The 17,277-nt window shown below is 41.9% G+C and overlaps 1 protein-coding gene across 3 annotated transcripts in view; it reads right to left on the reverse strand.

Annotated features, from left to right (window-relative positions):
• Positions 1 to 11,800, reverse strand: part of man2a1 (mannosidase, alpha, class 2A, member 1) — a 34,991-nt gene extending 23,191 nt beyond the window's left edge. The window contains exons 1-6 of one of the 3 annotated variants that reach the window (XM_078162214.1): positions 11,544 to 11,799; positions 8,384 to 8,526; positions 7,846 to 8,070; positions 7,464 to 7,608; positions 6,917 to 7,004; positions 266 to 349 (exon numbers count right to left, since the gene is read on the reverse strand). In XM_078162214.1, the coding sequence (XP_078018340.1) occupies positions 266 to 349; positions 6,917 to 7,004; positions 7,464 to 7,608; positions 7,846 to 8,070; positions 8,384 to 8,524 (683 nt within the window). In that variant the 5' untranslated portion in view covers positions 8,525 to 8,526; positions 11,544 to 11,799. Of the gene's footprint in view, positions 1 to 265; positions 350 to 6,916; positions 7,005 to 7,463; positions 7,609 to 7,845; positions 8,071 to 8,383; positions 8,527 to 11,543 lie in introns of all 3 variants that reach the window. The other 2 variants (XM_078162215.1, XM_078162216.1) reach the window with 2 other exon arrangements.
• Between the last annotated feature and the right edge of the window lie 5,477 nt (positions 11,801 to 17,277).

Below are 17,277 nucleotides of genomic sequence, written 5' to 3' on the forward strand. Positions count from 1 at the left end.
GTCACATTCTGATCTGGTGGAACCCTGTTTCCAAGGGGGGCGACATGCAGCAGAAGGCTGTGGGTTGGAATCAAACCCACGGCTGCTGTGGCAAGGACTCGACCTTAGCACATGAGGTCCCTGCTCCACCAGGTGAGCTGGTGGGTGCCCTGTCTCTTTTTTTAAACCAACTTTATTTTATTGTTGTTTTTTTCTTTCCTGGTGTTTCACAGTTTCTTGTTTTATTTTCTATTTTTCAAATCAAGAAAATGACACAGAAAGTTACCGTTTGACCATCGCTCTCTTCTGCTCGTCAATGTCATTCCACCATTTGGAGAAATAACTGATTTCGGCCCAAATCATCTTCCTCCTGATCAACAGAAGAAAAACAACAACCATCAATCAATCAATCAATCAATCAATTTTATTTATAAAGCCCAATATCACAAATCACAATTTGCCTCACAGGGCTTTACAGCATACGACATCCCTCTGTCCTTATGACCCTCACAGCTGATCAGGAAAAACTCCCCAAAAAACCCTTTAACGGGGAAAAAATACGGTAGAAACCTCAGGAAGAGCAACTGAGGAGGGATCCCTCTTCCAGGACGGACAGACGTGCAATAGATGTCGTACCGAACAGATCAGCATAATAAATTAACAGTAATCCGTATGACACAATGAGACAGAAAGAGAGAGAGAGAGAGAGAGAGACAGAGAGAGAGAGAGAGAGAGAGAGAGAAGGAGAGAAGGTGCCCGGTGTATTATAGGGGGGTCCTCCGGCAGACTAGGCCTAAGTCAGCCTAACTAGGGGCTGGTACAGGGCAAGCCTGAGCCAGCCCTAACTATAAGCTTTATCAAAGAGGAAAGTCTTAAGTCTAGTCTTAAATGTGGAGACGGTGTCTGCCTCCCGGACCGTAACAGGAAGATGATTCCACAGGAGAGGAGCCTGATAGCTGAAGGCTCTGGCTCCTGATCTACTTTTGGAGACTTTAGGGACCACGAGTAACCCTGCGTTCTCAGAGCGCAGTGTTCTGGTGGGATAATATGGCACTATGAGCTCTCTAAGATATGATGGAGCTTGACCATTTAGAGCTTTATAAGTTAACAGTAGGATTTTAAATTCAATTCTGGATTTTACAGGGAGCCAGTGCAGAGAAGCTAAAACAGGAGAAATATGATCTCGTTTCTTAGTTCCTGTTAGTACACGTGCTGCTGCATTCTGAATTAGCTGGAGAGTTTTTAAGGACTTACTAGAGCTACCTGATAATAGAGAGTTACAGTAATCCAGCCTTGAGGTAACAAAAGCGTGGACCAATTTTTCTGCATCTTTTCGGGTCAGGATAGGCCTAATTTTCGCAATATTACGCAGATGAAAAAATGCAGTCCGTGAGGTTTGTTTTAAATGAGAATTAAAAGACAAATCTTGATCAAATATTACTCCGTGGTTTCTTACAGTAGTGCTAGAGGCCAGAGCAATGCCATCTAGAGAAACTATGTCATCAGATAAAGAGTCTCTGAGTTGTTTGGGGCCAAGAACAATAACTTCAGTTTTGTCTGAATTTAACATCAGGAAATTGGTGCTCATCCAAGTTTTTATGTCTTTAAGGCAGTTATGGAGTTTAGTTAATTGATTACTTTCTTCTGGCTTCATCGATAAATACAACTGAGTATCATCCACATAACAATGGAAATTTATAGAGTGATTTCTAATGATGTTACCTAAAGGAAGCATATATAGAGTAAATAGGATTGGTCCGAGCACAGAACCTTGCGGAACTCCAAAACAAACTTTGGTACGTAAGGATGATTCATTATGAACGTGAACAAACTGAAAACGATCAGATAAATAAGATTTAAACCAGCTTAGTGCTGAACCTTTTAGGCCAATTAAGTGATCCAGTCTCTGCAGTAGAATTTGATGGTCAATTGTGTCAAACGCCGCACTAAGATCTAATAAAACAAGTACAGAGACAAGTCCTTTGTCTGAAGCAATCAGAAGGTCATTTGTAATTTTAACTAGAGCTGTCTCAGTGCTATGATGCACTCTAAATCCTGACTGAAATTCCTCAAATAAATTATTATCATGGAGAAAATCACACAGCTGGTCTGCAACTACTTTCTCAAGGATCTTTGACATAAAGGGAAGATTAGATATTGGTCTATAGTTGGCTAACACCTCTGGATCCAGGGTGGGCTTTTTTAGTAGAGGTTTAATTACAGCTACCTTAAAAGACTGTGGTACATAGCCTGTTAATAAGGATATATTGATCATATCTAATATATGAGTGTTAACTAAAGGAAAGACCTCCTTAAGTAGCCTAGTTGGGATGGGGTCTAAGAGACACGTTGATGATTTAGATGAAGAAATCACTGCTGTCAATTCTTGAAGAGAAATTGGGGAGAAGCAATCTAAATATATATTAGGTCTTACAGCTGTGTTTGAGGTTAGATAGGTACTATCTGAGGACAGGAGGTCATGAATTTTGCCTCTAATAGTTAGAATTTTGTCATTAAAAAAGCTCATAAAATCATTACTGCTAAGGGCTAAAGGAATACAAGGCTCAATAGAGCTTTGACTCTCAGTCAGCCTGGCTACAGTGCTGAAAAGAAACCTGGGGTTGTTCTTGTTTTCTTCTATTAATGCTGAGTAATAGTTTGCTCTGGCATTGCGGAGGCCCCTCTTATAAGTTTTGAGACTGTCTGTCCAGATTAAACGAGATTCTTCCAGTTTGGTCAATCGCCAATTCCTTTCAAATTTTCGCGATATTTGTTTTAACTTACGGGTTTGAGAGTTATACCAAGGAGCAAACTTTCTTTGCTTTTTTAACTTCTTTTTAAGAGGAGCTACAGAGTCAAGTGTCGTTCGCAGCGAGCCTACGGCGCTATTGACAAAATGATCAAAGTCGGTACAGGAAACCTCTGTTACTGAGGGACTTGGTATTGAATTTAACGACGGAGTAATCTTTTCCTTAAATTTTGCGACAGCACTATCTGATAAACATCTAGTATAGTAACTGTTGCTGAGTGGCGTGTAATCGGGTAAAAAGAAATCAAAAGTAATCGGATAATGATCCGATAGCGAGGGATTCTGTGGAAAGACTTTTAGGTTATCAATTTCAATTCCATACGTCAGAACTAGATCGAGGGTATGGTTAAAACAGTGAGTGGGTTCATGTACACCCTGACTGAAGCCAATGGAGTCTAATAATGAGATAAACGCGGTAGCCAGGGAGTAATTATCAACGTCGACATGAATGTTGAAATCGCCTACAATAATAACTTTATCTGATTTAAGAACTAAACTGGATAAAAACTCTGAGAATTCAGATACAAATTCAGAATACGGGCCAGGAGCACGGTACACTATAACAAATAGAAGTGGCTGCGAGGTTTTCCAGGTCGGACGTAAAAGACTAAGAACGAGGCTTTCAAATGAATTATAATCTAGTTTAGGTTTAGGGCTGATTAACACACTAGAGTTAAAAATGGCTGCAACTCCCCCTCCTCGGCCACTGCCTCGAGGAATGTGGGTATTATTATGACTGGAAGGAGTGGATTCATTTAGACTGACATATTCATCTTGACACAGCCAGGTTTCAGTGAGACTGAGTAAATCAATATGATTATCTGATATTAATTCGTTTACTAACACTGCTTTAGACGATAGAGACCTGATATTTAACAGTCCGCATTTAATTCTCCTGTTTTGTCTTTCTGTCACAGAAGAGGTTTTAATTTTTATGAGGTTGTTATGCACAACTCCTCTTTGTTTAATTTTAGATTTAAATAATGTAGGTGGTCAGGGGACAGACACCGTTTGTATAAAACTATGAAAACTATGACTGGGTAACTGAACTAGAAGCTCAGAGAGGCGTATAGGACTGCGACTCTGAGTCCTGGTCTCAACTCTGGGTTGTCAGGGATTTAAATTACTAATAAAGTTTGCCAGGTTCCTAGAAATGAGAGCAGCTCCATCCAAAGTGGGGTGAATGCCGTCTCTCCTAATAAGACCAGGTTTTCCCCAGAAAGTTTGCCAATTATTAACAAAACCCACATCGTTTGCTGGACACCACCTGGACAGCCAGCGATTAAATGATGACATGCGGCTAAACATGTCATTACTGGTCAGATTTGGGAGGGGTCCAGAGAAAACTATGGAGTCCGACATCATTTTTGCATATTCACACACCGAGGCAATATTAATTTTAGTGACCTCCGATTGGCGTAACCGGGTGTCATTGCTGCCGACGTGAATAACAATCTTACTGAATCTACGTTTAGCTTTAGCCAGCAGTTTTAAATTTGACTCAATGTCGCCCGCTCTGGCCCCAGGGATACATTTGACTATGGCCGCTGGTGTTGCTAACTTCACGTTCCTCAGAATAGAGCTGCCAATAACCAGAGTTTTATCCTCAGCGGGTGTGTCGCTGAGTGGGGAAAAGCGGTTGGAAACGTGAACAGGCTGGTGGTGAGCCGTGGGCTTCTGCTTGGAGCTGTGCTTCTGGCGAACCGCAACCCAACCTCCCGGCTGAACGGGAGTTACCGGAGGACAGTTAGCAGAGGCTAAGGCTATGCTATGTGGCTCCGCACCGGCTACAGGGGGCTGGCTAACTACCGCAGCTACTGAATGGTTTTCCATGGTGCGGAGCCGCGCTTCTAATTCACTAAGCCTCGCCTCCAACGCAGCAAATAAGCTACACTTATTACAATTACCACTGTCGCTAAAGGAGGCAGAGGCATAACTGAACATTTGGCACACCGAGCAAGAAAGAGCAGAGGGAGAAGCCATCGCTAGCTGTAAAGCTAATGTAGCTACCAAGGCTAGTAACGTGCAAACAACAGCTAAGAGATTAGCGAGAAAGTCGTAGAAAGGAGGAGAGCTGTAAGTGCTTAAACAGAACCACTGTGGGTTAAGACCTGAAGTAGACGTTAAAGCAACTGAAGTGAGAAAGCAGGCTAGCAGAATTCACCAGAGCAGCACAGAGACGCTGTCACAGAAACACCGGAAATGACACAACTCGCCATCAGTAATGACCCCCTGTGGTCCGCTCTGTCAGAGGCAAACAGGAAGTCAATCAGAACCAAAACGTTCAGTCAAGAGGTACGACATCTGCAAAACAACATGATGTTAGTGTCGTGGAATTCTAACGTTTGATATTTAAAATATCGTCTGGCGCTGGCTGGGGACGACCTTCTGTTAGTCTAATAAAAACTCGAGTGAGCAGCCGTCTGAGGAGGCGACTGAACCAACTACAGATCTGATAACGATCTTCAGGAGGAACCAATGGATTAAAAACTGAGAGTCACAGACAGGAAGTCAGACAGAACTGACAGACAGACTGACATGTTGATGGTCTGAGTCTGAACTAGAGATGCACTGATGTATCAGCTGATCAGATGACATGTGATGACATCACTGATGTCAGGGGTCGATGTTTTTCTGTCTCAGGATGAAAGCAGAGCTTAAGTTCAGACTAACTGCGTCCCGTTGTCCTGATGACAACAGAAGATAAGTTTGAGACAAACAAAGATCTTCTGAGACGTTGCCGGGACGAAGGGACGCAGTTAACTGACTATGGACGTGTCAGAGGACGCAGCCCGCTGTTTCCTCTGATGATGTCACACTGGGAACAACAAATCTGTGATGACATCAGCAGGAGGAGAGCTAGTTAACATTAGCTGTTAGCAGCTAGTTAACATTAGCAGCTAGTTAACATCAGCTGTGAGCAGCTAGTTAACATTAGCAACTAGTTAACATTAGCTGTTAGCAGCTAGTTAACATTAGCAGCTAGTTAACATCAGCTGTGAGCAGCTAATTAACATTAGCTGTTAGCAGCTAGTTAATGTTAGCTGTTAGCAGCTAGTTAACGTTAGCTGTGAGAAGCTAGTTAACATTAGCTGTTAGCAGCTTGTTAACATTAGCAGCTAGTTAACATCAACTGTGAGCAGCTAATTAATGTTAGCTGTGAGCAGCTAGTTAACGTTAGCTGTGAGCAGCTAGTTAACATTAGCTGTTAGCAGCTAGTTAACGTTAGATGTTAACAGCTAGTTAACATTAGCTGTGAGCAGCTAGTTAACATCAGCTGTTAACAGCTAGTTAACGTTAGCAGCTAGTGAACATTAGCTGTTAGCAGCTAGTTAACGTTAGCTGTTAGCAGCTAGTGAACGTTAGTTGTTAGTTATTATTAGCAGCTAGTTAACATCAGCTGTTAGCAGCTAGGTAACGTTAGCTGTGAGCACCTAGTTAACATTAGCTGTGAGAAGCTAGTGAACATCAGCTGTTAGCAGCTAGTGAACATTAGCTGTTAGCAGCTAGTTAACGTTAGCTGTGAGCAGCTAGTGAACATCAGCTGTTAGCAGCTAGTGAACATTAGCTGTTAGCAGCTAGTTAACGTTAGCTGTGAGCAGCTAGTTAACATTAGCTGTGAGCAGCTAGTGAACATCAGCTGTTAGCAGCTAGTTAACATTAGCTGTTAGCAGCTAGTTAATGTTAGCTGTTAGCTGTTTGCAGCTGCTGGAACTAACAGCTAACAAAGGTTACACTGAGTTGAATTATGGTGTGTTCAGGCTCTATTCAGTAAAATTTACTATTGGGTTAAAGTGAATTCTGACGCTTTCATGATGTGTTCAGTGTAATCATGTAAAATGTAGCTTTTGGTGAGAACCTTGAATAAATCAGCCGAGAGAGAAGGTTCTGTATGATAAATGAGTCTGACTGCACACTGATAAGATAAGATAAGATAAACTTTATTAATCCCACACTTGGGAAACTCACATTTCACAGCAGCTCAAAGCACAAACAGAAAATGGAGGGTGACAATGTAAACAACAACAAAACCATCGGTGTCGGCCCAGAACTTCACACTCAGTGCATCTCTCGTCTGAACTCATGTAGAAATAAAACTAGGATGAAGATGAAGATGAAGATGAGTACCTGCTGTCTTCAGTCAGTTTGATCAGCATGTTGTTGAGGATGTGTTTGGTCTGGTCGTCATAGTAACTGTCAAACGTCTTCAGCCAGCCTGAAACACACAAACGCAGGCGCGCGCACACACACACACACACACACACACACACACACACACATACACACATACACACATACATACATTTACTGAGGAGGTGACATTGACGCACACTCATTTCCTGGCGTCATGTTCGCCCTCTAGAGGTTTCTACCGTTTTTGTCCCCGTTAAAGGTTTTTTGGGGAGTTTTTCCTGATCAGCTGTGAGGGTCATAAGGACAGAGGGATGTCGTATGCTGTAAAGCCCTGTGAGGCAGATTGTGATTTGTGATATTGGGCTTTATAAATAAAACTGACTGATTGATTGATTGATTGATTGATTGACTGATAACCACTGACCCAAAGATCAGCTTCTTCCAAAGTGGGGACACGTCTTTTGTCCGCAGATGGACAAGCTGGTGTGGAGTCAGGAGTGTGTCCCTGAAGGAGGGTGAAATGTGTCTGATGGGATCTCACCGGGGTCGTTGTGTGAATGAGGAACCAGGAAAAGTTCCAGCGGCTGCTTGTCCCACTCGTCGCCTTGGTAATGGATCTCAAAACCTTGTTTCCAGGCGCCGCCGTCGACATTATCAAAAGGCAGGAGGTCATAAACATCCAGCAGCTACGGACGAATATACGTTTTTTAATAACACGTACTGACATTTATTATTATATTATATCATCTATATCATATATAATATATCTATAATATATACATATATATGTGTATATATATATTACAGATATCATATGACGTTCAGAAATAAAGCTTCTACTACTAAAGAAATATTTTTAATAATGCCAACACTGTGCTACAGGTTCTTTCATCAGAGTGGCTGGTAGCATATGCTAAGCTAACCTGCACTCGGTCTGTTCCGTCCTTCTTCTCTTCAGCCAATCGGCAGCCAGGCAGCGCTTCGGCTCGGCTGTGGGCGGAGTCTGAGCTGATATTGGCCCCTCCTCCCGTTTCCCATGATGCTTTGCGGCGGAGCAGAGAGTCACGCAGCGCAGCAACCAGACGGTTGTTGTCCCTAAGGAGACGCTCCAACCTGTCAATCTTCTGCTGGAGGCGGGACAAATCCTGCTGACACAAAGGACCACCGAATATTTACAGACACGTCATTAAACCAACGACAACAAAAATCTGAAACTGAAAACTCAACGTATTAACTCTGACATAAGTCTACAGACTCTGGTGTTCAAATGCAGCGGTGTAAAAGCACCAGTACGCAGACACACTCACATCCTTTACTTAACGGTTTAAGAACACATGGAGATCGTAAATGTACTCAGTTACTTTCCACCGCTGTTAATCTCACACTTTATTTTGAAATTCCACGGATCATCTTCAGAGACTGTTAAACTATCAGGAAATAGAATCAGCAGTGTGGACTCACGTCATCCACCCGTCCAGCAGGTGTCACCCGGTGTTGTTGAAGCTCCGCCCCCTGCATCAGCTCCAGCATACGGTACAGTGACATCACTGCAACACAGAAGACTCCGCCCACCAGCACAGCCAGCAGCCGACTCCTCTTCATCGCTGTGAAACCATTGAAACCAGTTACAATGTGACGAAGGTAATGAGACAGACAGATAGATTTAAAGAGGTAATTAGCCGGTCACATGACAGACAGGCTCCTGTGACGCTCACTCCGCAGGTGCATTATGGGAACTGTAGTGTTAACTGAGCAGAGCTTTGTCTTCAGCTGTCTCCAGTCTCTCGTCATCAGTATGCTTCCACATGAGGCTGACGCCTTCATGATCACTGGTTTGTTTCATGGAAGTGTTTGAGGGTTCATCAGCATTAAAAGTTCGTAAACAACAACATGTGACAACATCCAAACAAACAAACACATGTCCGTCTGATCTCAGTGATCAGGAACAATAACAGTTAACACATCTCCACTGTGAGGCTACAAAGAGACTACAAAGAGATGCAAAGAGACTACAAAGAGATTCAAAGAGGCTACAAAGAGATGCAAAGAGGCTACAAAGAGATTCAAAGAGACTACAAAGAGATTCAAAGAGGCTACAAAGAGATGCAAAGAGGCTACAAAGAGATCCAAAGAGGCTACAAAGAGATTCACAGAGGCTACAACGAGATGCAAAGAGGCTACAAAGAGATGCAGAAACCACAAAGAGATCCAAAGAGGCTACAAAGAGATTCAAAGAGGCTACAAAGAGATTCAAAGAGACTACAAAGAGATTCAAAGAGGCTGCAAAGAGATCCAAAGAGGCTACAAAGAGATTCAAAGAGGCTACAAAGAGATCCAAAGAGGCTACAAAGAGATGCAAAGAGGCTACAAAGAGATGCAGAAACCACAAAGAGATTCAAAGAGGCTACAAAGAGATTCAAAGAGACTACAAAGAGATGCAAAGAGACTACAAAGAGATTCAAAGAGGCTGCAAAGAGATCCAAAGAGGCTACAAAGAGATTCAAAGAGGCTACAAAGAGATCCAAAGAGGCTACAAAGAGATGCAAAGAGGCTACAAAGAGATGCAGAAACCACAAAGAGATTCAAAGAGGCTACAAAGAGATTCAAAGAGACTACAAAGAGATGCAAAGAGACTACAAAGAGATTCAAAGAGGCTGCAAAGAGATCCAAAGAGGCTACAAAGAGATTCAAAGAGGCTACAAAGAGATCCAAAGAGGCTACAAAGAGATGCAAAGAGGCTACAAAGAGATGCAGAAACCACAAAGAGATTCAAAGAGGCTACAAAGAGATTCAAAGAGACTACAAAGAGATGCAAAGAGACTACAAAGAGATTCAAAGAGGCTGCAAAGAGATCCAAAGAGGCTACAAAGAGATTCAAAGAGGCTACCAAGAGATCCAAAGAGGCTACAAAGAGATGCAACGAGGCTACAAAGAGATGCAGAAACCACAAAGAGATTCAAAGAGGCTACAAAGAGATTCAAAGAGACTACAAAGAGATGCAAAGAGACTACAAAGAGATTCAAAGAGGCTGCAAAGAGATCCAAAGAGGCTACAAAGAGATTCAAAGAGGCTACAAAGAGATCCAAAGAGGCTACAAAGAGATGCAGAAACCACAAAGAGATTCAAAGAGGCTACAAAGAGATGCAAAGAGACTACAAAGAGATTCAAAGAGGCTACAAAGAGATCCAAAGAGGCTACAAAGACATGCAGAAACCACAAAGAGATTCAAAGAGACTACAAAGAGATCCAAAGAGGCTACAAAGAGATTCAAAGAGGCTACAAAGAGATTCAAAGAGGCTACAAAGACATGCAAAGAGGCTACAAAGAGATGCAGAAACCACAAAGACGTAAGACGTGTAAATTACTTGTGAAATACACGAGTGACTCAGAGATTTGTCTTTTCTCATTAAAAGTGTAAACATCTAACAACAATGGCTCACTGGTCACACCCGTTACTGAGACAGTTTGGTTGTGCTGCAGGAGTCAGGACACCTGCTGACAGCTGTTGATGCTGATTTATGGTCTAACTGTTTATAAAGTAGTTGAATCTAGCTCCAGCTCCAGCAGCTACAACAGTAACATGCTGCTCTGACACTGATGCTTCAGTATTAATAATCTAATGATGTCATATATAATAATATCAGTCAGAGGAACCAAACACTACTTTAACTACATTTTTCTCTCTCAGAACTGGCTCTTATGACGTGTTGTCTGACCACATCAGAAATCAAATGTGTTTCATTCTGAACAGCTTCAAGGTGGAGTGAATGTTAAAATAATTAGGCAATAAACATCAAAACACAACATTAGATGTCATATTTGGGTTTATATTCAACTAAGGTAGGCATTGTGTCATCCATGTACTATATTTTATTTCTTTTTTACAAGTATTTAAGATAAGATAAAATAAAATAAGATAAAATAAGATACACCTTTATTGATCCCACATTTATTGATTTTTTCCCGTTAAAGGGTTTTTTTGGGGAGTTTTTCCTGATCAGCTGTGAGGGTCTTAAGGACAGAGGGATGTCGTATGCTGTAAAGCCCTGTGAGGCAAATTGTGATTTGTGATATTGGGCTTTATAAATAAAATTGATTGATTAATTGATTGATTGATTGATTGATTGATTAACAATTGAAAAATTCCAGTGTTACAGCAGTCAAGGGGAAAGAGTCAGATTAAATTTCAAAATTTAAACTTTAAAACTGAAAAACTAGGCATGCAAAAGACAGTGCAAAAGTACAAGAAACGGTGATAAATAATAGTAATAATAATAATGATAATGATAATGATAATAATAGTAATAGTGATAATAATGAGCAGTGGATTAAAGAGAGCATATCTAGTGCAAGTGATTGTATGTGCAAAAACAGCAACAAGGGGGACAGTGACACTTTTACAGACAAACTTTAAAAAAAGAGTAACTCTCCAACACCATTAGAGTTAGATTCAAATACAAAGTTTACTTTCTCTGCAGTAACTCCGCTGATTTATTTTTAAAAAAATACTCATACTAAATATTTTGTATAATTTCTCCTGTTAGTCAAACTGATAAACGCTCCTGCAGGTCAAACCGCTGACAAGATAAAATTCAGAAAACTTTAAATATGAAATTCAAACCTTTCTCACTCAACTTCCGCGTTTACAAAGTGCAGCAGGTCTCGCGCACCGGTGTGTCTCGTGCTATTGTTCGGTGACGTAGCGTTTCACCTCGGTTTCCCGCAAAAAAAAAAAAAGAAAAAAAAGAAAGAAACAATTTTTTTAAAAAAAAGACGTTTTAATTACTGAGGTAGAATAAAGCTTATTGGACCCTCCGCAGCACGAGACTCCAGCTGCTGCTGCGCCTGGTCCCTGCTGTTTGTTTTGCTTCCGGTGTAGCTCAGCTGACTCAGCACTGCAGAGACTTCCTGTCAGGACATGACGTCAGCTACGAGATCCCTCACTGTTGTACATGTGCCAGTACACTACTGTTAAAGTACTCCAAACCAAGTAAAAGTCCTACATTTAAAACCTTAAAGTAAAAGTATGTAAGTATTGTAATCAGATTATAGTAAAAGTATGTCAGTATTATCATCAAATTACAGTAAAAGTATGTCAGTATTGTAATCAGATGACAGTAAAAGTATGTAAGTATTGTAATCAGATAACAGTAAAAGTATGTCAGTTTTATCATCAAATTACAGTAAAACTATGTAACTACTGTAATCAAATTACAATAAAAGTATGTAAGTATTGTAATCAGATTACAGTAAAAGTATGTCAATATTATCATCAAATTACAGTAAAAGTATGTCAGTATTATCATCAAATTACAGTAAAACTATGTAACTATTGTAATCAGATTACAGTAAAAGTACGAAGTATTGTATTCAGATAACAGTAAAAGTATGTAAGTATTGTATTCAGATTACAGTAAAAGTATGTAAGTATTGTAAGCAGATTACAGTAAAAGTATGTAAGTATTGTATTCAGATTACCTTAAAAGTATGTAAGTATTGTAATCAGATAACAGTAAAAGTATGTAAGTATTGTATTCAGATTACAGTAAAAATATGTAAGTATTGTAATCAGATTACAGTAAAAGTATGTCAGTATTGTATTCAGATTACCTTAAAAGTATGTAAGTATTGTAATCAGATTACCTTAAAAGTATGTAAGTATTGTATTCAGATTACAGTAAAAGTATGTAAGTATTGTAAGCAGATTACAGTAAAAGTATGTCAGTATTATCATCAAATTACAGTAAAAGTATGTAAGTATTGTATTCAGATTACAGTAAAAATATGTAAGAATTGTAATCAGATTACAGTAAAAGTATGTCAGTATTGTATTCAGATTACCTTAAAAGTATGTAAATATTGTAATCAGATAACAGTAAAAGTATATAAGTATTGTATTCAGATTACAGTAAAAGTATATAAGTATTGTATTCAGATTACAGTAAAAGTATATAAGTATTGTAATCAGATTACAGTAAAAGTATGTCAGTCAACCACCAGAACACTGCGCTCTGAGAACGCAGGGTTACTCGTGGTCCCTAAAGTCTCCAAAAGTAGATCAGGAGCCAGAGCCTTCAGCTATCAGGCTCCTCTCCTGTGGAATCATCTTCCTGTTACGGTCCAGGAGGCAGACACCGTCTCCACATTTAAGACTAGACTTAAGACTTTCCTCTTTGATAAAGCTTATAGTTAGGGCTGGCTCAGGCTTGCCCTGTACCAGCCCCTAGTTAGGCTGACTTAGGCCTAGTCTGCCGGAGGACCCCCTATAATACACCGGGCACCTTCTCTCCTTCTCAGCAACAGATATTGATCACATATTATGCATACATACTAAATCTATATTACATACCAAATCTAAGGCTTTGATATGTATATGATACTGCTTTCCGAATGCACTGCTGAATGTGGGTGTTTGTTATGTGCATAAACTCTGCAAGTCTTTGGTGATGCAAAATATATTTTTGTTTCTTTGCAGCCATCTGATGTGGTGATAGTATGCAGCAATGTTGATCAGCCGTTAAACTTAGAAGCCGGGAATGATGTTTACTGGTCAAAGGAGAGGACAGAGGCAGGCAAAGTGCATCCATTCAGCCACTGTGCATGTGCGAGTGTGGACACTGCATCGTCTGCAGGGATGAGGAGAGTTTGCTGAGGTCAGAATGGCACGGCGGTTCTTTCCTGTGGGCTTGGATTTGTGTGTTCATTACTCCGACGCCTCAAAAGACCAAAGTGGGTGTTGTGTGCTAACTTCAATTTCTCAATCCACTTATGGAGCTTCTAGCTTCTTGGCCGAAATGACCTCCAAGCACCCATATACATTAACAGCTGACATTTCACTATACCAGCGTCTCTTTGTCCATCAACATGTTTTTCCATCAATAGTTCTCCATGTGTTAAAACCGGAGACCCGAGGCCATCTCTGCCTCTCTATCATGTGCCGGTTTTTACCATCATGCTGCATCGGTGCTGCACTAAATCTCCCTTCTCTAAATGCTGGAGTGGATGAGAGGTCACAGTATATGGGGGAGGAGGACAATGCAGGCTTTAGCTGTGATGGAGCTTGCTTTTTCACCCTTTATGAGCAGAGGTGGCCCATTTGCTGAATGGGACATGAGGAAGGTAAATGCTGGTTTGTTCGGGAATGAACAGTTTTTTTTCCGACCACGTGACTTTGCCCTGTCTGGGGTTGAATTCAGTGTTTCATTAGCTATCTATCTTGTACCACTTGTTTTTTTTCTTTTCTTTTTTTTCAACAATCTTGTCCACCTCTCTCTCTCTCTCTCTGTCAATTTCAATTTTCAATAAGCTTTATTGGCATGACTGTAGATTAACAATATTGCCAAAGACATTAAAAATTTACAAATAAAGTACAATAATAAAAGTAAGTCAGAAAACTATAAAAAAAAAAGATTAAATATATGATATATAATACAAAATACACCAATCTACAATACAATACACCAATATATAATATAGAAAAAAAAATGAATAAAGAAAAATGTAGGTTGTGAGTTACAAGGACTGTAAATATAGACAGGTGTGTCAGGTGTTGTGATGGTTGTCCCTCAGGCTGTGGCATAACCTGACATATTTTGCTGCTGCTAAGCTGCTGACTCTGTTCTCTCCAAGGATGTGTTGCATTTTAGTTTGATCAGGCAGAGAATCAAAGTCAGTGACTTTATGTTTTATTTTTGAGAGGAAGTCGGCTCTGATGTGTTCATACTTGCTGCAGTGCAACAGGAAGTGTGTCTCTGTCTCCGCTTGTCTGTGTGGACAGAGCTCACACAACCTGTCCTCTCTGGGCAGCCAGGTCTGCCTGTGTCTGCCCGTCTCTATGGCCAAGCTGTGGTCACTGAGTCTGTACATGGTCAAAGTCTTCCTCAGTTTCTCATCAGTCACGGTGCTCAGATATTCTGCCACCGTGTACTGTCTGTTTAGAGCCAAATAACACTGAAGTTTGCTTTGCATTTTTGTGGTCGATGTCCAATAGTTAATAGTCTCTCTCTCTCTCTCTCTCTCTGCCTCTCTCTGTCTCTCTCTCTCTCTGTTTCCGGTTCCGGTGTGTGAGCGTGAGTGGAGGTGGTGGACGTGAGAGTGGCGCTAATTTTCAAACTTTTCACCGGTTTCTGGCTGTGGGTCTGTGTTTCTGTGTTTCTGTGTTTCTTGCTGCATGATCAGGTAAGTGGTTTTTATTTTTGAGTATTTACTGGGTCAGACGGACTGTCAGTGTTTTGTCGGGTTTTCTTTGGAGGAATGGCGTCCGCCGAGACGCCTCCTCCGACTCTCCGACAGGGAGTCCGGATCGTCCCTCCGGACGTGAGCGTGTCTGTGGAGGAGGTTCTGCTGGCTGCAGGTGAGCAGGTAGGACATGAGAACCTGTGTTTTGCCTCCCGAATGAACAAAGGTGTGGTTGTGTTCCTGAAGGCTGAACCGCTGGTGTTTAAGCTGATAGAAAGCGGCGTGTTCATCCGCGATTTGTTTGTTCAGGTGTCACCGCTCTCGGTGGCGTCCACGCGCATCACCGTCTCCGGTGTGCCTCCGTTCATCCCGAACGAGCTGCTGGAGACTGAGCTCCGCAGGTTCGGGAAGTTGGCCAGCGGGTTCAAAACGATCAGTTTGGGGTGTAAAGATCCTAAACTGAAGCACGTGCAGTCTCTGAGGAGACAGGTGTTCATGTTTTTAGACTCTCCCTCTCAGACTCTGGAGGTGTCCCTCAGGGTCAAACATGGAGATGGCTCTTACATGGTTTACGCCAGCTCAGGGAGCATGAAGTGCTTTGAATGTGGAGATGTGGGACATAAACGCTTTGCCTGTCCGCATAAGCGGCAGGATGCTGCTGACGCTGCGAGCGGCGCGCCCCGCGCCGCGCCGCGCCTGCGTCCGCGGCTGCGCCCGCCGCGTGGGCGTTTGTGGAGGCGGATGAAGTGGCGGTTTGTTTTCCTGCTGATGTGTGCTCTCATACTTCTGGATCACAGTGTGGTGAGACAGTGGATTCGGCTCAGAGCTCAGCTGCAGCAGACCTGAGCAGCTGTCAGTCTGCAGCAGCAGCTGAAGAACAGTCAAATGGTGAGGAGGCAGCTCCCATCAGTGAGGTCACAGGTCAGGCTCAGGCAGTGTGCAGTCAGCCTTCATGTGAGGGAGAGGACATGGAGGAGGACTATGACTCAGATAACACTGAAGCTTCAAACAGGGGCACAGATCTTTACTCTTTACTGGAAATCAATCAGTTCATGGATGAAACATACAATAAAAAAGCAGTAAAGGTGAGCGATTACTTTAGTGACACAGAGAAATTCATCAGGTCAATCAACACATTAAAGAAACAGGTCGGCTTTGACCTCCTCGATGAAAAGAAACGGTTCAGACTTAAAAAACACATCACCACTCTGAGAAAAGTCAACAGTAAAACTGTCTGTAAACTCAGGAAATAAAAATGATCATGCATCACAGGGTGTCTTCTCTCTACAGAGTCCTGCTGGTTTCTGTCTGTCTGCTTCTCCTGTCTCACTTCTCCATGAGGAGCATTAAGATAGGTTCTCTTAATATAAATGGTGGGAGAGACAGAAGTAAAAGAGCTCTTCTTTCTGAAGTTTGTGTTCAGAGAAGGGTTGATGTGCTGTTTCTGCAGGAAACACTCAGTGATCCATCTGACGAGACTGACTGGGGTTTATGGTGGGACGGTTTCTGTAAGCTCAGCCATGGCACTAACTTCAGTGCTGGTGTAGCTATTTGTTTTAAAGCTAATGCTAATGCTAATGTGCTCTCCTGTAGTGAGGTGGTGCCGGGCCGGCTGCTGCTGGTTAGGGCAGAAATTGATGGGTGTGTGTTCTGTTTTGTTAATGTCTATGCTCCTAACATTGGATCAGAAAGGGTGGCTTTCTACAGCCGGCTGAAAGATGAGCTGATGGTCTTCCATCAAGACCAAATTATCCTTGGCGGAGATTTTAACTGCACCCTGGACTTTACCACAGACAGGATAGGAGAGGAACCTCACCCACCTTCATCCCGGTCTCTCAGCTCTGTTATCTCCCACTGTGACCTGCTAGATACCTTCAGAATCAAACACCCTCAGTCCAGACAGTACACATGGGTCAGAGTCCATAACAACACAGTCTGTGCAGCCAGACTGGACCGGCTTTACCTCTCTAAAACCCTCAGTCCTAAACTGGTTCAGTGTACCATCAGCCCGGTGGGCTTCACAGACCACCACTTTGTCAACATTGAATTAATTCTGTCGCCAGGTGAGAGGGTTAAGTCCTGCTGGCATTTTAACAACAAGCTCCTCCATGACAGCATCTTCTGCCAGGGCTTTCAGGCTTTCTGGGAGCAGTGGCAGAAGAGGAGAGCAGACTTTG

The sequence above is a fragment of the Epinephelus lanceolatus genome, chromosome 19 (genome assembly GCF_041903045.1).
Source record: "Epinephelus lanceolatus isolate andai-2023 chromosome 19, ASM4190304v1, whole genome shotgun sequence".
Taxonomy (NCBI): Eukaryota; Metazoa; Chordata; class Actinopteri; order Perciformes; family Serranidae; genus Epinephelus; species Epinephelus lanceolatus.